Source organism: Helicoverpa zea, chromosome 18 (genome assembly GCF_022581195.2).
Source record: "Helicoverpa zea isolate HzStark_Cry1AcR chromosome 18, ilHelZeax1.1, whole genome shotgun sequence".
NCBI classification, from domain to species: Eukaryota; Metazoa; Arthropoda; class Insecta; order Lepidoptera; family Noctuidae; genus Helicoverpa; species Helicoverpa zea.
In genome coordinates this window covers 2,490,796-2,513,701 of record NC_061469.1, presented here as the reverse complement: position 1 = coordinate 2,513,701, position 22,906 = coordinate 2,490,796, and the positions used below count along the sequence as shown (strand labels likewise).

The 22,906-nt window shown below is 36.8% G+C and overlaps 3 protein-coding genes across 6 annotated transcripts in view; 1 reads left to right on the top strand and 2 right to left on the bottom strand.

Annotated features, from left to right (window-relative positions):
• Positions 1-755: 755 nt before the first annotated feature.
• Positions 756-6,298, bottom strand: LOC124639004. Its single transcript, XM_047176212.1, has 6 exons — positions 6,166-6,298; positions 4,537-5,023; positions 2,960-3,737; positions 2,433-2,701; positions 1,993-2,185; positions 756-1,648 (listed from the first exon to the last, which is right to left on the bottom strand). The coding sequence occupies exons 1-6, from the start codon at positions 6,208-6,210 to the stop codon at positions 772-774; spliced, it is 2,649 nt and encodes an 882-aa protein (XP_047032168.1). The 5' UTR covers positions 6,211-6,298; the 3' UTR covers positions 756-771.
• A 1,067-nt stretch (positions 6,299-7,365) lies between these two features.
• On the bottom strand, positions 7,366-12,161 carry LOC124638980 (F-actin-capping protein subunit beta). Its single transcript, XM_047176162.1, has 6 exons — positions 12,018-12,161; positions 11,509-11,893; positions 10,778-10,977; positions 10,246-10,357; positions 8,569-8,712; positions 7,366-7,874 (listed from the first exon to the last, which is right to left on the bottom strand). Exons 1-5 carry the CDS (start codon positions 12,018-12,020, stop codon positions 8,585-8,587), a joined length of 828 nt encoding a protein of 275 aa, XP_047032118.1. The 5' UTR covers positions 12,021-12,161; the 3' UTR covers positions 7,366-7,874; positions 8,569-8,584.
• Positions 12,162-12,558: 397 nt separating this feature from the next.
• Positions 12,559-22,906, top strand: part of LOC124638661 (atypical protein kinase C) — a 212,340-nt gene continuing 201,992 nt past the window's right edge. The window contains exons 1-3 of one of the 4 annotated variants that reach the window (XM_047175658.1): positions 12,559-12,746; positions 14,976-15,165; positions 15,492-15,612. In XM_047175658.1, coding sequence (XP_047031614.1) covers positions 15,004-15,165; positions 15,492-15,612 — 283 coding nt within the window. In that variant the 5' untranslated portion in view covers positions 12,559-12,746; positions 14,976-15,003. Of the gene's footprint in view, positions 12,747-12,828; positions 12,920-14,975; positions 15,166-15,491; positions 15,613-21,469; positions 21,682-22,906 lie in introns of those variants that run through there. The other 3 variants (XM_047175659.1, XM_047175657.1, XR_006985387.1) reach the window with 3 other exon arrangements.

Here is a 22,906-nt window from a genome sequence, read left to right as displayed (position 1 = left end):
GTTTTTTAAACAAATATAAACAAATTCAAAACAACGTATGTAAAAATCTACAGCTCTCTATGTAAGCGCTTTATATGAAAACTAGCTAATGGCCAAACGATCGCGTAGCGGAAACTTGAATTTCTCCGAAGTTTATGCATGCACTGATTTCATTCATACATAATCAATTATACACAAATACACACTAATTTTCGGACACATCTCTTTTCTTCTAAAGTCTATGGATTAAAAAAAGTTCCGCCAGGACAACGTTCGCCAACGTTCGCCCAGCGGAATCTGTTTTTGGTGAATTTCTCCACAATGGCTGCATACACAAATTTTTATTTACCATACACAATTATAGGACGTCTTACACTAATTATCTGCATAATTAAAATCTTTAAATTCAACAACATTCCGCTGCGCGAACGCACACGATTAGATTTACGATTGCAAAATGATTGTACAGCAAACTACCGCATAGACCAAAATCACCAAAATAGCAGACCAATCGCACACCAATCAAATGTCAATCGAATACGATTGGTCTAATTTAGTAGCAGAATGCCCGATATGGTTAAAACTGCTATTGCGATCATATTGCGATTCGATTTCTATTCGATTTTGACATTATTAACTTAGGAGAATCGGGCCCCAAGAGAGTTTCATAAAGTAGCCAGGAACCACAAACTACGCCGGGGGCCCGACAGCAACAAGGTTCAATTTACAAATTGCATCGAGTTGCAGTTGGGTCTTAGGAGATTAAAAGACAAAAATAATAAGAACATTTTATTACGTCTCATCCTCTGAAAATTCATCTGATGATATTTCTATGACTAGGAATGGGTCTTCAAAATCGAATACAGTGCACACGAAACCATCTCCTAACTCGTCTAACATACTTTGAACATCTACTGGTTCAGGCTCTTTTTTAACTTTGACATCATCCTCTTTTCTTTCTTCATCGCAGAATTGTATTCTATTGCTAATTGACGTATAATTGGAATTAATACAATTATGATTCTCATTTATATCACTAGACTCAATATTTGGATCATCAGGGTCTTCAATTTTTATTCTATTAATTAAATTTGAGTCATTTATTGTTGTTACCGTATCTAAATTATTATTATCAATAATTTCCTCTGTGTTTATATGTTTACCTATATGTCTTTCGAGAACGACTATTGGAACTTTGGCCTGGTTTTCTTTAACACTTGAACTCTCTCGTGTGATATTTTGTTTTCCTGTTGTTTCTAATAATGCAGATGATGGTGTTACAAATGGAGTATCCAATAACTGCGTTAGTAAAGGATTAAATGAGGACGGATTAGCATTTACACTAACATTATGATTATTTGATACACCTGCAGTATTAACTTGATTACTAATCGCATTCGGAGTTAAAATAAGATTATTATTTAATACTAAACACTCAAAGCTAACAGTTTTCGGACGCTGTTCTATTTCACTTCTTCTTCCTTCTATTTCAAATTGGTCATGACTTATGTCCGGAGCTACATCTTCTGGTGCTATGGTGTCATCCTCAGAGCCACTTTCTGAATCGCTAGATTCTCTGTCTGACTCAAACTCCATCGTACTGGCTTCTCCATTGCTTCCATTGCTTCCAGCACCTGGTGCATACATCTGATTCTCCATTTTAACATATCTGTAAATAATAATTACCTTATTGTATCACCACGATAAAAATAAGCTAACAGATTTAAGACAGTAAAAGAAACTCAGTGGCTAATGTAGAAAAAAATGCGTAATTTCTTAACCGACTTAAAATAAGGAGGTTCCCAATTCGACCGCATGTCTTTTCAAATGACTAAGAGGCACTAGAATCTCGACTGCATTCAGAAGAACAGTCAAAGTAATCTGCTTAGAACGATTTTAGAGTCCAGAAAAACTTGTCATCCGCAAATAAAGAAGTATCGTAAATTATTTTTATACTAGAAACACTTGTCATTTAAAAAAAAACCGAATGGCAGGAATAACGATATACAATACCTTTCTAAGATTTCTTCTTCTTTTATTTTAGCAATGAGCTTGTTTTCTTCTAATTTAGCCAAAAGTTCTGGATTATTTTCCGCAGGGTCATCAGGGTCTTGCTTATCGGGTACTAGACATAGAAGATCTCTGTATTCTCGCTTCTGTCGGCGCTTACGCAACGCCTGTCCGCATTGGCGGAATAACGCTGACGCTGCAAAACATAAATTACAATATTTCATTCATGTTATACCTACTAGAAAGAAACTACTTTAATGTCTGTTGGGAACTATTAATATAAAAAAACTTGTTTAAATAGTTATGTACAGTCAACTTCAGGTCAGTGGTAACAGTTTTATAGGAAAATCGTACTTATTACTATTGAGTTAAGGTGCATGACAGTTACCACTGATGTGCAGTCAACTGTACTACATCCATTTAATTAAATTGCCAAAACCAACCTTCTCGGATCACCTGTTGCCTGTTCCAACCTAAACAATCTTCTTTATTTGCTTCTATAACACATTTAACCACATCTGAGAAATCAGGGAATGCGACAGCACCTGTGTTGTCTATGCTATCATTCAAATGCTCTTCCAGCCTCTTTGCAGGACCTGATGGATGGCCATTGGCTACTTGTAATCGAATTTCGCACCTTTTTACTATTATATCGCTGTCTCCATTAAGTTCACATATCTTCTTGTAGCATTCAACAATTTTGCTTTTGAATCTGAAAATTTTAATATTCTTTTTTACATGACATACAAGTGGGTGCCGCATACTTCCCAGCAGTGCCTAGGGCCAAGGCCTGCCGGGGCTGCGGGATTGTTCGAAAGAGTTACCGCGGCCCTGGTACATAAAAGGCCTACGACGGAACACGACGGTTTTTAGTCTGTAAGAGTCTGACACTCCCTCACCGCTGCTAACCCACAGCTGGAGGGGTCATTTGATGATTTTTGACGTCGTTAAATAAGTGTCACATACTTACTTTGCACATAGAATGTATGGAGATGAGAATCCATTGTCCGTTGTTACCTCTTCCTCTTCTAACTCTTCTATTCTTTTTTTATAAAACGCAATATCTTTTTCAATTGCTTTTATCCTTTCTTCATTATAATTATATGGATCTACATTATCAATTCTGACATCAATATGGTTTTTGGGAATTAAAAGTTCTACATCTATATCTTCGTTAGAGGGTCTAGTTATATTATTTTCTGATTGATCATTTTCTTTATTTGAATCTTCATTAAGGCCAACGTTATTTTCAGTGTCTGCAGTAACACTGTTCATTGCTTCATTTGATAATGTATGTTCTTTACAAGAATCATCTAAAATTATATTTACATTTTGATTTTCATTACTTGTCTGACTGTCCTCAAGCTCATTGTCAGAATTATCTAAAATAATAATATCAGTCTTTTCGTATCTAATGTCTAAACTATGTGGTTTGTCTGTTTTAGCACCATTTAACTTTTTACTCATTGCTGTAACACATTGTTTGTTTAGCTTGTTTAATTTTGCTGCATTGACCAAATGAATATCATTTAATTTTTTAGCAAATCTTTTGCGTTGTTGGTATGATTTGACAGCTTGTGAATATGCAGTTAGTTTTCTGTTTGCTGCACCACATTTTTCTTGTTCTTTTATTCGTTCAGATCTTCTTTCGCCAATTTCGTCCATATCAAGACATTGTACTTCTTCGTCTCCATTTGTTTGTTTACTACTTTCGTCACTATTCATTGGTTTACTACTGCTATTTAGTTCTGAAATTATAGAAATTTTACATTAATACTTATGATCTTTAGTAGAAGAGTATGTAATGTTGAGTCATTCATTAGTAATGAGGTAGGTACTTAGGAATCACACATAAGGATCATCATCCTCATCTAGTATGTGATTTATTAATGGGATTAATTTCTGTAATAGGATTAATAATAATTATCTTTATTTACCAGACCATGGATCCATAATAATAACTTAAAATATAAACTACTAGCTTCCGCCCGCGACTTCGCCCGCGTAGAGTTCGGTTATAAAAAGTCCGGGTTAAAACCTATCGTATGTTGTTTCTCAAGCTCAACTCTATCTCTGTACCAAATTTTATTAAAATCAGTACAGTGGTTTAGACTTGAAAGCGTAACAGACAGAAGGACAGACAGAGTTACTTTTGCATTTATAATATTAGTAGTGATAATACTAAATAAAATAAATTAATAATAACCTCATAAAACTAAATTAAATCTACGTTTACGACACTGAAATCGGGCGTCATACTATCCACGGAGTATGTAAGACACATCCGCAGAAGTGTGCTGTCCGATGCAGTATGCACAATGTGCAGAATGTGCTCAGCATGCTGTGGGAGCTGTAACGCAACCTGCGAAGAATCGAGGCACAGCGCTTCGGGATGAAATCTATCTATCCTCGCCTCAGCGAACATTCCCTGCAAAAAAGTGGCAGCCCCACCAGCATCCTAAACGCATTGTTGTACTGGACATTAATACATGAGCCAGTGTCATTTATAATACCATTTATAATAGAATTAAATAAATATTTTCAAACCTGTAACGAATCCAGATGTCCTATGTGGCAATTCTCTAGTTAGCGTTACAAAAGGCACTTTTCTTCTCACTCGCCCTGATTTTAATTCTTCACACAATGTCTTGATGTGTAAAAACTTATGATTAGGGTCTTTCTGCAACAACTTCCATGTTTTTCTCAACAATTTCTTAAACTCTTTAGATTCTTTAACAGCGTTGCTTGTATCTTTATATAACGGTATTAATGTTTTCTGTATTACTCTTGGCATTCCTACTGCATTCTTCATATTCAAACATGTTTGTACAATTTTATCCATTAGACTATTAATTTTTAGCTTTCTCACGAAGGCCTTTTCTGTTGCATAGTCCATCGGTACTGTCTCCGATGCTGCCGTGGGTGCAGCTTGCGGCTGGTCATCATCCAAGTCTATAGTTTCCACTGTTTGTGGTTCAACAGCTTTTTCAGTGGCCACGTCATCATCATCTTCATCAAGAACAACAATGGGTACCTGAAATAATGTGCTGATGATTTAGAAATGCATGGTATTGGTGTTAGTTTGGGGATCACCAGAAAACATATTCCTTATCATCGTATAATAATAACTCAGTAAGAGAAAGAGAAACAAATTAAGTATCTTTGCTTAACGCATTGTCGCCATGTGGGATCTCGACACAGCTGTTATTGTGCCGATTGTCGTTACGGTCAATGGTCTAATAGCCAAGAGCCTCGACCAACACCTCAGGAGGCTCTCGTTGGGCGGCTGGATCAAGGGACTGATTCAGAAGGCAGTACTCCTTGATACGGCTTGTATTGTGAGGAGGTTTCTGTGTCTGGGAACCTTACCACTGGTACCTTGGACTCTGTGCCCGATATCGGTGGCCATCTATTTTTTATATTTTTAAATGTTTTTTTTTTTTTACTTTTATAATCGAATATTTTTTTTTTTATAATCAAATATTTATAAATATATATAATATGTTGTAAAATAAATAAATGACCATAACTCAGTAATATAAACTCAATAATAACTCAGTTTAATGAAAACAGCAGTTTGGAGAAGATTAAATTAGATAATAAATAAAATAGGATTCAGAAGGCATGCACATGTTTTTTGAAATTAGTTTTTCTAGCCTGAGCTGTCCCTCTGCTAGCCAAGGTCTTCCTATATTATTTCCAGGCAACTTGATACTTTGAGTTTTGTCCATGTTATGATAACAATTTAGAAGTACTAAAATCAGCAGGCTTATTTTTGCGATTGCTAGTGTGCAATTGCAGTGGCAGCGGAATCTGCTAACTAGTAACACATAGTTTTTTAACTTTGGCACACCAAGTGCAGGCATTGTGGGCGACCTTTCACAATCACAGTGGATATTGGTATATAGTGAATACTATATGTTTGCGTTATACGCATACACTCTAGCTGCTCCACTGCTACAGTCAGGATTTCACACAAGTTATAAAACATATAGCTATAGTATATACAATGTACAAATATTTACGGTCCTTGACGACAATGAGCAAGATCAGAAGTGCGAAGTATGTTTACAAAATTAAACGTGAACATATAGGTATATAATATTTACAACAAGTTGCTTGCTTTGACTTACGTTGTTTAAAGAAGTAAAGAATTAATTTAAAATAAACACGTACCATTTCAATATCATCATCTTCTATTATCACAGTGTCTGAATTCATTTTTATGAAAGAAAAAACTAATAAAACGTTTTGATATATAAACTTTTATGCAAATTGCAAAGACTTTCTCCTTCACCACCTGATAGTGACTGACAGATAGTTAGTTATTGTCATCCTGACACTGACAGTTTTTGATTCGTTCAGAAAGAGCAACAGACCACAGAGAATACACAGTTTAGTAATTGAGGGTTTTCTAAAATGGCAATCCACGAGGTGGCAGCACCGAGTCGTCAGGTCCAATAACTGTCAAAGTGCTTATCTTTACTATGAATAGTGAACGATTTTAGTGTTCTTTTATTTTATAATTAAAGCACTGCATTATTGTTTTACTATTGCGGTTGAGTAAATAAAAAAAACTAAATCATATTGTGTTAACAAATTTTTCAACAAGCTTTTCCTTAGTACCAGTGACTTTTGCACCTTCTCTCTTAGCTCAATTTTTAGTTCGGAAACCTTATTCTGACCGTAGTCCATAATAAAATCAATAACACTTCCAATATAACAGAATTTCAATAAACAATAAGTTCGGCACCTACAATTCCATACTATTTGACAGCTGTTTGGACCAGACGCATACGTGGCGCCACCCGGTGGCAGAAAAAATTTCAAAAACCCTCATTAGGCGTGTCCACACTGAAGACAGTTTTCTCTGTCTACGATTCACACAGAGCGCGAAAACTCGCGAGGCATTTACCGTTCGCTTGAAGCAGTTCAATTATTAGTTGTATTAAGTAATCTATTCGCATCGTATGGCGTTACCCCGTTTGTCGTTCATCTAAGATAGGACAACGCTTTAGTGTGGACTTTTACTCATGCGCTAGCTAAGCAGATTTGAAAAATAATGTTCACTGTAAAGAATACCCTCTTTAATCTGAAAATGGTATTATTAAGAACACCTACCTCTAGTGGTTGCAAGCCCTTGGGTTCGATTTCTGGGTCGGGTAGTTTGTATGTTTTGAGAAATAGCAGCTCGGTGTCTGGCAGTTGGTGGCGATATACACTACTCGTACTAGGAAAGCGCAAGAAATAAGTTCGTGGTTTCTTGTCTTGGAAAAAGAGACTTCATTTTGTGATTGCGCGTACACACACATGTACATTACCTTTCTTATTATGTATTTAATGGAAACTTTGTAATGCTTTGAATAAAACACAATATGCGGATAAATATATATTTAGAGAGGCCAATTAAAATCTATTGTTATTATGTGAAATCAATTGCAACATTAAAATTGGCTTGTTGCATTGCCTTAACATTATAATTATGTAATGTTGTATCTCTTACATAGAACCTTAAGATAAAAATACATTTTGTTTATATACTACAAAAAAGAAAATACTAAGCAATAAAAAATGCAACTGTAAATGAGATGGATGATACTTGGGCGAATTTAATTCCATAATGAGACATTTTTTTACATAGTTTACATGCTTACATTCCAATAATATTTATGAAGAAAAAATATATAAATATAAGGACTATTTGTTCAAAGCACCATACTGGCCGCATTGATTTATTTCTAAATTCAATACACTATTTATTAATAGACGAGAAATATACTTTTTTTTATTAAATTATCCTTCATAAGTTTCCACAATTTCGTAATTTCACTTTTCTTCGTGAGCGATCCTTAATTAACACAATTTACCCAATATCTCCACCTCATCTGAAAGTGAAGGATACAAGTATTAGAGTTATAAGTATTTATATTAGTAGTTAGTAGTTTATTTAGTTATAATTATTGCATAGGGCCAAGGGGCCCTGGCTTCAAACAGGGTCTTTGCTCCTGGGGGTCGTGCATCGCGCGTATGTCTGTCTTTCTACCCACTGTTTGTTTTATTTCTTATTGATGTTTTTTTGTTTGTCTGAAAAACGCTTTATCTATCTATCTACGATGGACACAGAAAATTTACTTGGCAAGGTGTTTCCAAAACAACAGATTTTCATCTGATTCTTTGTATTGTGCAACTATTGTAATAGGTACACAGTAGGTAGTATTAATAATTAACTTACGTAAAGGCTAAAGGTGCCGTTGAACATAGGTTAAACTGGCTACAGCTTTATGCGGGTGAAATTGCGAAGAATCTGCTATGGTATGGGGTGGGTTTCCAGTCTAACCAGATGCAGCTCAATACCAAAGTTTATCTAACTTCTTGAACCCATTTTTTAACACATTAATTGTAGAGAAAATAAAGATTTTTGTTTGTATGTCTCTACCAGACCTCGGGACTATAGAGTCCCGGATTTTTGGGAGGCGAACGTGGGGCCGAAGCCAACACGCTGAAGCCCTTTTGAGACAACTTTAATGAAATGGAGACACCAACTATTATTATTATTTTATTTGTTGGTACAAAACTCACGTAAATACGTCATAGCTCAGTCGTCGCGCGCGACGTGCCGGCGCTGCAGCGCGAGCGCCAGGTCGTGCTGAAGCGCTGCTTTGCGCTGCACCAGCTCGGCTGGCACCACTGACCGGAGGCCGTTCACTATGTCTTTTGTTTTACCTGGGTAAAAGAAAAAAAGTGGATGTAGGCACTACGAAGGCACTACTCATATTTAGACGTAAAAAGCGATATTCGTAATAACAAGTGACAGGTATAGCATATAACATTCAGCCAGGACCTTCCATTTTGGTTTTAACCGGTATGTTGATCTTTACGATGTCGCCATAAACGGTTTTGTCTGTGTACTATACGTAAGAATGTTTAAGCAGGACTATTGACTCACACACAGGTTGTGTTTAACCCGCGCAGTGTTTAAATGTACGCGAAACACAATTGATTTTCTATTGTTCTATATCGTTATAACCTATGAGAAGATGCTGTTCTCATCACGACAGCAAAGAATTAATTTGATAGGGAAAGAGTGCTCTGCTGATTTGTGATATTTAGACATCGGATTATATGCATTTGCATGTTTGCATATGCAAATGCATATTATGCTATTATTTTAGCGTTATTGCATATTTTGGTACTTTTTCATTGATAGTGCTTATTTCAGTCAGTTTGACAGTTCAGAAGCCATTGCAATGAATTCAAGCCAGCAGGCATTTGAGGATTCTTCAATTAAACAAAATATTGCTCTTATTGCAACACACTTCAGCAATATACCCGATGCCAATGAGAGACTAGAAACTAAAAACCTTCCTCTGTGCCTTGGAAATATTAGACAAAATGATTGAACAGAGTAACGCCCTTCCGAATTCACTTTCAGAAAATGTTCGTGGCTAATTAAATGCTGTTTTGTATAAAAACCCGAGTCTCGAAGCAATAAAAAAAGTTAACGCATTTATCAATGGCAGCGGACAAACTCTATACCTGAAGAGGTCTTCGCAGAAATGGCGCCAAATTTCAAGTTCTGTCATTTTTTCAGCCTATAAATTAATTTTAAGTGACAAACGTCTCAAAGCGGCAGAAAACCTTGAAAAATATGTAATTGTATATTGTCACAAGAATTACAACTAATAGTACCTCTATGTATATTTAAATATATGTTGTGAAAATAAAAGTTAATTCTATTAGTGGTTTTTTAAAAGTGCATATTTTGTGCATATTTCTCTCTTTTTTAGTGCATATTTGCATGCATATTTTGGCATTTTGATAGTGCATATAATCCGATGTCTAGTGATATTGTATTATTGTAAGGCTACCGGAGGCTGCCCGCTTATGTATGACTTTTTGTAGGAAAGATAAAATTAGACCAATATTTTGTAGGATGTTCTGACCAACTTTTGCAGGATGTATGCATTGCAAGATTTTCAGTTACGCTTTAAATAAATAGCTACTGATCTTATCACTGATAAAGTTTTATGGCTATTGTCAACCACCTGCACTAAATGCAATCAAAATTGGTTCAGGGTGTTATCATCAAAAGATTAAAACTCTGTCCATGGTGTCCATGTATATGTTGAGTTATTATAATAAGTAGTGATTGTTATCATCACAGTCTGTACAGTACATAGCTGGACTAGATTAATGCATGTTTATAAGCACAATGCGGGCTATATTTAGCATTTGAAGTAGTGAAGGTATAATTACCGAAATAGATATCATTGAGCGTGTTCCTGATCTTGTTCTCCATGTCCTCGACCATGCGGCCAATGTTTACGATGTGGGGAGTCACATCGCTTACTGCTGAGTCTTGTTCTGCCTGGAATTTACATAATACTCTTTGGTTATAGACTATTTTCAACCGACTTCAACGTCGAAACCTTTTTTTTTAAATAAAATCTCTTTAATGTGTGTTATTCTTGACTTGAAATGCTACAATGTCCCTGAGTCACAGTGTAGGGTTTCAAGTCATCAGTATTGTTTATTTAGTTCCATTTGTGGTTTCACATGTATCAACAAGGAACTACATCCGGCACAAGGATAAAAATAATTAGATATTGTATGTTATTCTGCAGTTTCCATGAATCTAACCAGTATTTTAGTATGTAAGAAACTTACTACATACCCAAATCCTATACACTACATTGCAAGCAACTTTAATGATGGCTATTTTCAACACTACTTTTTGCACTTTTCACAAATACGTGAATAATAAAACTAAATTCTCAGATTAAAGTACCTGTCTAGTAAGACTGCCCCCAAGATTCATGGTCCCGCTGCTCTCCTTGTTAGTCTGAAGCCACAGCATGGCGGTAGATGTGAGCTTGTAGTGCGCATTGCGGCCGGAGCTCTTCTCGATCACCTCTACCACGTGGATGGAGTCCCAGCAGCCTTTGATCTTTTGGGACCCATCGCCAGCTTTCTTTATCAATATTACACCTGGAAATTGGGCATGGTTATTTATTAAGTTGATGTTATGTAAGAAATCCTTCTCTGTGTGAGCGGAGGCCTGTGCCTAGGAGTGGGACAATAAAAAGGGTGTAATGTAACGAATGTAAGAAATGCTGCTATTTTTATAACACTTTATGCACATTTTGCACAATGGCAGACTTAACGCCTTAGGCTATTTTTAACAGATTTCCCAAGAAGGGTAGGTAAGTAGGTTCTCAATTCGGATGTTTGTATTTTTGTTGTTCTATTATGTTTCTTGAAAATAAGAAAAACTCTGACTTAGCTACATTTTGGAAAGGGCTTTGTTTTTGTGACATGAATAGTGGATATTGTATCAAAGAATGCACTAGTACTAGTCTATTGTATTCCAACAGCTTCAATCATCATAGATAGACAGTGGTCATAGATAGACAGTGAACAACCTCATGCTCAAATTTTACACAGTTGAAAATAAAGCATACATTATCCTCTTATTCTCTATCTCTTCCTAACCTAAACTTACAACAAACAGATACAAACCAGCAAATCCGTGATCCATGTCCCACAGGTACACTGAGCTGACGCCACCTTCGAAGTACATCTCTCTGTACTGATCGAAGGCGTGATTAGCATCGATTTCTAACTTCCTCAGCCTCTCTGACGGCATCGACCCATCTTCAAGCGGCGGGTCGTATGTATTTGACCATGGAGACCTGTACGAGTCTCCGTCGCGGTTGTAATCACACAGTAAGTAGTCCTTCCCCGTGCTACGATCCTGAGCAATCTTTAACGGCTGGTCCACAGACGAGAGCAGGTCATCACACATACTAGGCACAAGATCTATCAAATCTGTCAAGTTCTTCTCAATCTGCTGCGGAGGCAACCTCCGCATCAGGTCTAAAGCACAATCCATTTGTTGGTCAGTCTGCAATCATAATAAAACATAGCACAGATTTAGTGAATTCCGTTAATTTTGGTGTATTAGTCATCATAACAAATAGATGTTATAGGGCATTAAGCCGACTCAAGCAAATACTGGGGTATCTTACCATGATTAAAAGAGAATGCGGAAAATGCGAAATAAATATAAGAAACTAATTATGGTTGTTTTTACTGTTAAAATTAATAAATTCCAAATATTAGGAAATCCCAACCCGAATTGATAACTTGACGTAATTTGACAGTAACAGTTTACGTCTGGAAATTGAATTTAGGTTACTATTTCATAACGAGTTTCTAATTATTTCTGAACGTCGTAGATGTTATTCTCGATATACCTATTTAAAGTTTAATTAAGCAAATGCTAAAGGATGGCATGATGAAAAACTTATTAGTGAAAATGAATAATGCTGTCAACGTTAAGCTAGAGCATATCTGAATCTGTCTTAATAAATTAAAGCATACAATTATTTTAAAAGTTTTATACTTTGTTCAACAAGTTTGATATTTGGGACCGGAAACAGCTGGCACGTCACTAAAAATTTTACAATGGAATGTTGCTCAGATTGTGAAATGCCGGTATAGCTATTTCACTCTTTCTCGTTAAAATTCCTATAGGACGAAAGAAAGCGTCATCTTCAATGAAAACATGTAACTGTTTCCTGTTAAATGTCAGTTTGTGAATAATGTTATGTGTGTCAAAGTTTTGTTGTTATTACATATAATTTCGATAATTACTGTGTGTTACATAAATTAACTCTTTTATCAATGGGATTGTAATCCCTTTTTGTACCAGAACTGAAATAATAGTGTTTTGTGAAGCGTGAATTCTCGTAAAGGTTTGCTTTGTGTACTTAATTATACTTATTCAAATGATTCACGTTATGGGAATTTTATCACAGTTATTATAATAAAGGTTGTATATTACGCGCCTAAACGGGAAGTAGGTGTAGCTGAGCGGCAATTAGCTTTTGTTAGTAAGATATACAGTGGAGCAGGGAGTGCAAATAAGGTAATCCTATTTGTACTAGGTTATGAACAAGTTGAGGCCTCTAGAAACCCTACGACGCTTGTAATTGCAGTTCATTGTCATAAATCGCATGTTTTCTTTATAACTGGGCACTTTTTAAGATAAACTTCCTTTGAAATTGATAAAAAAACATGTATTATGAAGTTATGAAGCCTTTAAGAATGAAACAATAAGGCTTTGTACAGTAATAAAGCATTGTATTCAAATATGGATCTGCAATTACTTTGTAATGTTGGTCCTGAACTACATTTGGGTATGCTGTGTGTATTTTAAGAATAGTTTTTGTTTGTCACTCAACTTTGATAAAAGTTGGTATGTTTATGAAAATAGGGAGTTAAAAAAAGTTTTGATAGTTTTTCAATGACTCGAGTTTTGATGGAATAAAAATCTTCTTTGACTATTTGATATTTGAGACTGAATGAACTCAAATCCTATGTTGATTGTGGCCAATTAGAAGCTTAGCAGCCCATAAACATATTGAAAGCACAAAACTTGTAATTTTAGGCTCTACAATGTTCACCGGCCAAGACTATAATATTCACATTAGTCCGTCTTTTATGCAAACAACATCTTGTTAGGTTAGTTTTTGTTTACTTACAGAATAAGAAATTTGTTTAAAAACTTAGTACATAGTTATTTTGATTAATTGATCTATTTACTTCATGTACTTGAAGTGTTAATTACTTATGACATGTGTTATTACCATCCTGTTTTGTAAGAGGTGCTTATTAAAAACTATTAATGTAGTTATGTATTTCAGATAAAGAAGATAAACATAAAAATAATGTATCTGTGGCCTTTGATAAAAAGCCAGATGGTAAAATTAGAGCTGATTTATTATTATTTATTTATTTATTTAATGCTTCTGCACATTTCGTACAAGGCGGACTTAACGCCATAGGCGTTTTCTGCCAGTCTACCTTTGGGTGGTGGAGAAAAAGCTGTGGTAGGTGCAAAGTTTTTGTTAAAAATATTGTCAACAAAGAACACAAAAATATATATATATATTTACAATATATGAATAATAATAAATATACAGTATACATACATACTTAAATACATACATACTACAATACATACATACTACAATACATACAATATTACATTTGCCAAGAGAGGCCAAGAAACAAATTAACAACAATAAAATAAAGTAAAAAAAAATAAGAAAAAAACACCAAAAAAAAACTGTCTACAGTTGCGACTCTGCCAATTTCGTATGGATGTGGTCGCGTAATTTCTTTTTGAAGGAATAACGACTGTTGACCATCCTGATCTCCAGCGGTAGCTCATTCCAGAGAAGAATAGACTTAACAAAGAAGGAAGAATGAATAATATCTGAACGGTGAGCAGGGCAGTGAAGAAGACGATTATTAGAGGAGCGGAGATTTTTATTGTGCTGTGAACACACAAACTGAAAGTGGGAGGTTAAGTATGAAGGTGAAGATGGGGTAAATAGTATAGAAAAAAGAGTAGTTAAAGCCCTCATCACACGTCGTTGTCTTATCGGTAGCCATTTAAGTTGCGCTCGATACGCTGACACATGATCGTACTTGCGGAGATTAAAAACGAATCGAATGCTGATATCAAACCTTTGTTATCATATATATCAAAATGTTGCTGTTTCAAGTAGTTACATTCATCATCAATTAGGTTGACTTCCAGTCTTACCGAATTCAGCTGGGTACCAATATTTTACAAGGAGTGACATTTCAAGTATGCCACTATCTGCTCATATTCTGGTTAAGTTAGAAGCTAGAAAGTCTGACCACCACACCAAGGTGTATCAGGTTGCACGGCTACCTAGGTTGAGGAGGTCAGACAGGCAGCCGCTCCATGTAAAACACTGGTAATCAGATGCATCTGGTTACACTGGAAGCTGATCCCATTATAGTTTGGAAAAGGCTGGGCAGATGATGGTAGACAAATAACTAGTATAGATTATTGCACTTTCATAACTAGGAATTACTTAGAACTATGAAGTTAAGTTTTATGTAAAACACATCAGAGTAATAAAAACCAAAATCTCCATCTATTCCAGGCATATTGAACGGAGAGGCCACCCTGTCATGATGCCGACCCAACTGATGACCCAGGATAACCATCAGAACGATGTACGAGTGAAGACGGTGTACAACGGTGACGTGATGATCACGTACATCAACCACAATATCAACTTTGAGGAGTTCACGCAGGAGATGGTGGCGATATGTCGGTTTTTGCCTGATCAGGTTAGTAAAACATTTAATTTTCTCAATTATGGCAGACTTCTTTAAGTTTTGTACCATGCCTGCCCAAACTGGGTGTGTGATTTTGACCCAAGTAGTTTCCTCAATTACTGGCAGGCTTAAGTTATACATTACATATGTATGTTACCTTTAGAGATCACTTTTTGTTATCAAGAATCTGATTGTACAACACACACAACTAAACATTTAGAAGGGGTCATTTGCATTCTTTCTGAGAATAAGTACATAGTTTTGGTATAGGCACAAGCTTTGCACAAAGTTTTTGATAGATTGCAGTTTTTTTTAAACTTGTATTATTTATATTCTAGGTATTTACAATGAAGTGGGTGGACGAGGAAGGCGATCCGTGCACGATCTCCACTCAGCTGGAGCTGGACGAAGCGCTGCGGCTCTACGAGATCAACAGGGACTCCGAGCTCACTGTTCACGGTCAGTCTAATATATATTTTATACAAACAATACAATGCTCGTCATACAACTTAAATAATAAATCTATGTCGTATTGTATGTACGTATTTGACGCCTCATACATATGCTCTAGAATTCACTGTTAGCCAATTTCAAAGTGATATAGTTATTTGACAAGAACTGTATTACATTAGTTAGATGTATGTGTATATGTACGTTTATTTAAATAGTGCTGAATTCGTCATATATTTTTGACCATCGAATTCTATAAAGACAGTTTCTATAACACTTATCTATGAATGTATGAGGAGAGGTGTTAAGATTTGGCTTAATTTTAGCTTGTTTCAGGGTTACTAATAGGACGATTAGTAGTTCAAAACCATATATTTTTTAACGTAAAAGTAATAAATACTAAATCGCCGAAGAATCATGCTAAAAGCACTTTAAACATAAAACTCTTAAATTAATTACATAGCTATTACTATAAAAGACGCACTTTGTCACCGTCTGTACCAGGGTGACGTCTACAGTAGTTCCCGTTACGCTTGATAGATGGCGCGCGATGTCCCACAGACCTCTCCGGATTGTTAATAGCGGCCAGTTTTAATTTCGTAGAAGATTTTAAGCTTTTAAAGTCATGTGGAAGCGGTGGTACAGAAAGATACATTGGATAGGAATCAGTTAAGTAATCGTTTGGATTGTTCTTTGGCTTATTAGTTGACTTAAGTTTAGTAATTAAACAAAAATAATTTGCTGTAGAAGAATATAAAAAATATATTAGGTATACCTACTTATCTATTTGAGTTGGGTTAGTAAAATAAGCCATTTCCATCTTTCAAACTACTAGGTATACCGTCATAAGTATTAAATGCACATTTTCATGTTACATTAAGTATGTTACAAAAAAAATTAAAAAGTTGTTTAAAATGCCCTTTGTAAAGCATCAATTAGAGTATGTGCATATCCGCCGTATGTACTTACAACAGTTGTTTATGTGACAATACATGACCACAGTGAGTAAACTAATAACTGCATTCGTAGGAGATAATTTTGCACAACTGAAGCACTGCACCCATGTATGAAAAATATATTTAACTAGCTTCCACCAGAGGTTTCACCCTTGTCCCGGAGGGTTTATTTCTCGCACCCGGACCTATAGAAATGGGCTTTCTGACACTGATATGTTTTGTTCTAATCTGTTCAAACTATAAAATAAATTTCTCTAGATTATCGCGACAAAAAAGCTCTTTAGCTTTATAATATTAGTATAGGTACGAGTTATGTTACGTATAACGCAGTTTTATCCGCACCCTGGATTAGCATTTAACAGATCCGGATAATTATATCCTGTCCTTTGCCAAGTTTCAACTTATTTGTCAGTTGTGTCTAAACAACATTACCATGGAAGTGTTTAAAGCAAACGTATTTATGGCTGTATACCTAATTATATTTGTTAGAAAAGATATTCTTTAATGATTTTATATTAAGTACATTATATATATTTTTAATATGAACCTTGTTAGAATTGCTTCACCTTGCTTACACGTCCGGTTTTCCTTCGTTAAAATAACTAGTTACGCTCAACTTACCGCACCAACAAAACATTATGTGCGCTACTTATAAATAATAGGATAATAACTCTACTAGCCTTAATATTTAATGACAATGTGCTATTAAGTACTTAACTTATGAAACATTATTCGTCCACATTGATTTAACGATAAAATACAAAAGTTATGCTCAATCAATTACCATTTTAATGAAGAACAGTTTCAGTTCTCGAAAAGATTTTATTTCGCGTAAAACTGGAGGAAAACACCAAGTTTGGACGTCGTTTCACTTATTATCATAAATGAATAATTTATTGAGTAAATAATTTACCGGCGTATGTCCGAACGGGGACGTGTCTCGTTTGTCGAATACAAAACGCTGCGGGGGTTTATCGGCGGAATTGTACCGATGACGATTCACTGGCGCTCACTTATCGCCGCCATTTTCGCACAATGTTTACCCGGCCGGGTGTACTTTTGCTATAAAATTCTTATCTACCCGCATTGCGAATCCGGGCGGCGGCCATTTCCATATTCAGATTGGCGGTACGTCGACAGCGATATTTCTCATTTTTTTGCCGTCCGCCGCAGCGATCAGACGTATCCAGTCACGTTCAGGGGATTCAGAAATGTGATAGCTTTGTTTCGGTTCCTGTTATTGTTTTCTGTTCCTTCACAGTAGATACGTTTTCGGACGCGAAATAGAATACAAGTATAAATCCGTGCGATGCTCTACTTTGTTTTCAGTTACATGCATGTTACACGTTGTTACGTACGGCTAAAGTCAGAATATGATTCATCATATTTTGCATTTAAACGCAGATAGCATGTTTAAATGGAAACTCTGTGTCCAACTATTCATTAGTCAGTCTGGTAATTAATACAGCAGGCAGTAACTAAGTTCCACAAATGATCGTGGCCAACGTTCGTGTAGCTGAGGGCACCCTGGCTGGAGTCCGAGAGCACACACGTCCCGCGAGGATTTAGTGAGGCTTCCGTATAACTTGGCGTACGCTCCAAACCGTCTGTAAATAAAACGGAAGCGGCCCAAACTTGTATGCAAACAGGGGCGGAGGAACTTGCTCTAATAAAGTACAAACATTGCGGGAAATTTTGGCGCCCAACGTGGGGCACAGTTTGTTCGTCCCACCGCCTGTAGTAGCTGCGCAATTAGGGATATTTTAATTAACTTTGTGAGCGTTATGAACGACAATTCAGAATCCTATTCTGTTAATTGAATACGTGGCCCGCCCTCGAATGGGATTGCTGTTGTTTCCTAACGGCTATTCGTTTAATACGTCCGCCCTCCGTTAATTGATATTTCTGACGATGTAAGGTGTGCCTGATTAGTCCCTTCAACATTTTATTACCCGAGTCAGACACGTTGACAATTATTTAAATATGATTTCTCGCTTGAAGAAATATGTTCGTGAAAAGGTCCAAATTAGAGGGCGTTCGTTAACAGTCGTCTTTATAACGGTGTGTAAGATAACAAAATTGGGTTTTGTCGGCACAGGTGAGCGGACCGCAGGGGCACAAGATGGCGGCGCGAACTTCCACCCTAATTAATGTATCCCAGTGTAATTTCGCGTCGCGCAACTTTCGTGTACCGCTATATTAAATTCATAGTTACATTGTCTGATAGTGGAATTCTCTTAGGAAGTTTGTCTTCGCTCGCGGGCGACGATGAGGCGTGCTAACTTAATAATGATTAACCACGTATTTATTGATAAGCTTGTAGCATGTACATTCTTTAGTGTACTTTATGAAGTAAAACAATAAAATAAAACGTGTCTATAATAGTTTTCGATGTCTCGTATCTCTCCGTTTTCCAATCCAACTGTTCCCTGAGGGAATTTTGGGGAATTCCGGCTAAGTTCAGGAAAACTGCCCGCTAACAGGAAATCCGCTATAAAACTACCCAATTCTGAGGTTATCTCAATAAAAACGTTACTTTCCTGTTCGACAAAACGTCAACGAGTAGGTGCAAAAGAGCCTGTTTTGTACTATTTATTGAAGAATGTTGCCATGTGGCATTAGGTATATTATCTTTATTATAGGCATTAGGTAAATTATCTTGGTTTATTTAATTCATACTGAAAACCTCAACTGTGCATTCTGCGTCTAAATTCCACCACAATTAAAATCCTGCGTTAGCTCCATAACTTTGATGACATGATTTTAGTAAAATTAGAAGATGCTAATATACTTACTTGCTGAGTTTGAGTTGTCCGTTTATTTCATGATTATCAGGAATGATATAATCGCTATTTATTACAAAAGATTGTTTAGTGTAATAATTGATTGCTTGCTTGTACCATAAGAATCAGAATATATTACACTAGCTTCCGCCAGCGGCTTCGCCCGCGTAGTATGTTCATAAAAAGTAGCCTATGTGTTAATCCAGGGTATCACCTATCTACATACCAAATTCCAATAAAATCGGTCCAGCCGTTTTTGCGTGATTGAATAACAAACATACATCCATACATTCTCACAAACTTTCACATTTATAATATAAGTAGGATAATAATGTACGATAATTATATCTCAATGAAGCGGGTATCCTACAGCTCTGTAAGCAGCCCATCTTAATATCAATAAATATAAATTAATTTGTCGACAGCATCTATGCTCTTAAACAATTTTCGTGAGCAACGAAGAGTGACATCATGGTATGTGGCCATTGTCTATTACAAATATTTAATTGGTCTTTGTTTAGAATAATATAATGTAGTCTTTATTATGAAATTAGTTACGTACCCTGTGTGTTACGACGTTTCGTACAGAATTTCAGGATTGGCAGGAACCTTTTATTGTGTGAAACCTTTCGAAATGTTTTTCCCTTAAAGTTGGAGTACCTGATTTTTTGCACCTATATTTTTGTTGGTAATCCTCTTATAATTTCTCTCTTATAATTTTTAAGACTCCTGTAGAACTACAGAGAAACTTTCTTCTGATGGACTCAAGGTGCCCATGGAATCTGTATAAAAGTTGCCATTGTAGGGTGTTATGTATCAACGCAAATACAGCAATAATATACATGTAATTTGCATCGAACTTACTGCATTATTTTGTTTGCTTACACTTTAGTTAAACTCATTAACAGCCAGTTTCTTCATCAAAAGTTAAAGCCAAAGTAAAAGTCGAAGTAATGTCTAAAGTAAAAGTAACGGTCAAATTCAATTTTTCTATCAGTTTTGCTGTCACTTTAGCCTTGAAAAAACGAATTTGACCGTTACTTTTACTTTAGACATTACTTTAACTTTAACTTTTGATGAAGAAACTGGCCGTCAGTATTACAAATGCATAGACGTTTTCGCGCTCAAAACAACTTCACTACATACTTTATATCAGAATGCATTCTGTATCATTCTAGAACTCAAATTGTTACAATTTCAAATTCAAAACTTCAAAACAATAGAAGGTTTATAACTGGCCAGATTTATAGCAATGTTTATGAGTATTTATAACGTGGATCGCGGAAGGAGTGGGTGGAATAGGTTCAATAGACAAGCCAGTTCTGTGTCGGCTGTGTCAATTGTGACGTGGCCCTCAATTGCTACCATGATTAACTTGAATTGAACTGTGGGATACTAGCTGCTTGGAATAAAGAATTAAATTGTACCAGAAGTGCTGTCTTGGTATCAAAATTATGATTAATGTTACTACTGCTAAGTAAGGATAGAACACGATAACAGTTTGAAAGTTTGGTTAGTAGGTATGAACCGAATCCGGGAAGTGGTGAATTTTATCATTTTCCTCTTATTTTACAACATGTTGCGCGTAATGACCTAATTTTTGCTCGTGCCTTTACGTCTTTCAACAGCTTATTATGTGCAGAAAAAAAGATGAGACATGTTACAGCGATAAACATGTCAAGTTATTAATGTAAGTCGGGCAATGTCCGCGTTTGCGCGGGCGCACCAGTCCCGTGACGTCACGCTGCCGCCCGCGCCAATTTCAACTCATCATAAAAATTACGATCCGGTCTATACTCGATATGATTACTTGCCACCAATCGCGACGCCTCGCACACAATACTTTGATGTTATGGTTTACAAAACTTCCATGCCTACGGCAAATGTTATGCACATAGCGTTAAGTTATGTAAATCTTGGATCAGTTCATCTCATTGTGGCGGAGTGGTCGCCGCAAGCATCCCACTGTTGTCGCTTGGAGCGCGCCGTGGTGCGGAGGTCGTGCGGCTAATTGGCTTGGCCGGTGGCCGGCGCGGCGCGGGAAACAGTGGCATTGTGAAAACCGGCGCGCGTACGCGTGTTTTTCGCGCGGCGACGCAACGCGCCATCTGTGCGCGATCTCCCAGACGGATATCGCATGCGCGCGCGCCGCACCGGTGACAATTTCGCATTTCGAAATCTCCGCGCGATTGCAGCGAACGTTGTTCCGTTGCGCTGTCGGCCGCAGTATTTACGCGTTTAGTACCAGTGGTTACGTGAAACTTGCGGCTAGAATGGAAGCGATGACCTCGCCGCGGATACCATCGTCCGGCTATAATGTTGACAGTTCGACCGATGAGGTGGTTTTGTGTTTGTTTTCCGTCTGTCGATTACGGTTGGATGCAATTTTTGTGTGAAGCAGTGCGGGGCATTCGCCTGAGTTTTTCCACGAGTCACCTTGTTCTTTGTTTATCCGTGTGTGGCGGTGGCGCCCGAGATAACGTCGCGTGCGGCTGACCCACATCAGGCCCGGGTTTGCACAAGGTGTGTGCGGATATTTCGAAATTTCACCCGTGCTTGTAGCCGGCCGGGCGTCGTTAAACACGCGCCGATAACACCGACTCCTATTGTGCACGTGTTTGTGTTGTGCCCTCGACTTGCGATATGTTTCCGATTACAATCGTCGGTTTGCAAATTGAATCGATATCGAATACCGTCGTGATCGGCTGTCTCGATCTGTGTTATTGTATTATCTCGGTTACGGCGAGCTGCAAACAAAGGATTTCTCTATTATGTTATCTGGCTTACCGCTGTGGAGAAAACAGACGACTGGTGTGTACGCGACTGGAATAAAGCTAGACTCTTTGTCCGTCCCACAGCAGTATAAGAGTAATATAAGTTGACCTCACCGTGAGTGCTAAAAGTACAAAAAAAATATGACGACACGCTGAGATGCGGACTTTGGATGAAATAAAACATGTGAGCAGTGTTGTTCGTATTAGCCAACTGGACACAAAGGATTAAACGCCAGTTTGAATGTATGTTTTTCATCTCCGCAGCACTTGTGATGTGTGAGAGCTTTTGCACATGAAGTAGCCGAAAAAAACCCTCATAACCGTCTTTTAATTTCTTAAATACACTCAGCGGCACGGAATCTGGCCCAAGCACATTTGAGCCTTATAACCATTATTAAAATGAAAAATCTGAATTTTTATTTTAAAATTGTTTAATTTACTCATTTTCCAAAAGAATATGACTAACAAACAACAGAATTGTGAGGATTTTCACTAAGTTTCATTGACTTAGAAAACAGAGTCCTTTACCGCAATAATCACCATAAACTTTTTAAATTCAACATTTTTAACAAAACAGAAAGTTATAGAATTTTAATAATGGGTGTTTCTTCCTCTTTATCTGATGACTGCCTGCATACGATCTGGCATGCTCTGGATGATGTTTTTTATCTCCACTTGAGAGATCTCCTCTCAGGCAGCTACCAGCGCGGTTTTCAGTTCACTAAGAGTCCGTGGTGGGTTACGACTTGCTTGGACCTGTCTTTTAAGCATGTTCCAGACATGTTCTACA

Coding starts and splice junctions, on each gene's coding strand:
- LOC124639004 (XM_047176212.1), bottom strand. CDS start 6,210: ATGAATTCAGACACTGTGATAATAGAAGATGATGATATTGAAATG. Junction 3,738..4,536: donor GACATCTGGATTCGTTACAG/GTTTGAAAATAT, acceptor CTATAATTTCAG/AACTAAATAGCAGTAGTAAA. Junction 1,649..1,992: donor GAAGAAGAAATCTTAGAAAG/GTATTGTATATC, acceptor TATTATTTACAG/ATATGTTAAAATGGAGAATC.
- LOC124638980 (XM_047176162.1), bottom strand. Junction 10,358..10,777: donor GGGGCAGTCTTACTAGACAG/GTACTTTAATCT, acceptor TGTAAATTCCAG/GCAGAACAAGACTCAGCAGT. Junction 8,713..10,245: donor GCTCAATGATATCTATTTCG/GTAATTATACCT, acceptor TCTTTTACCCAG/GTAAAACAAAAGACATAGTG.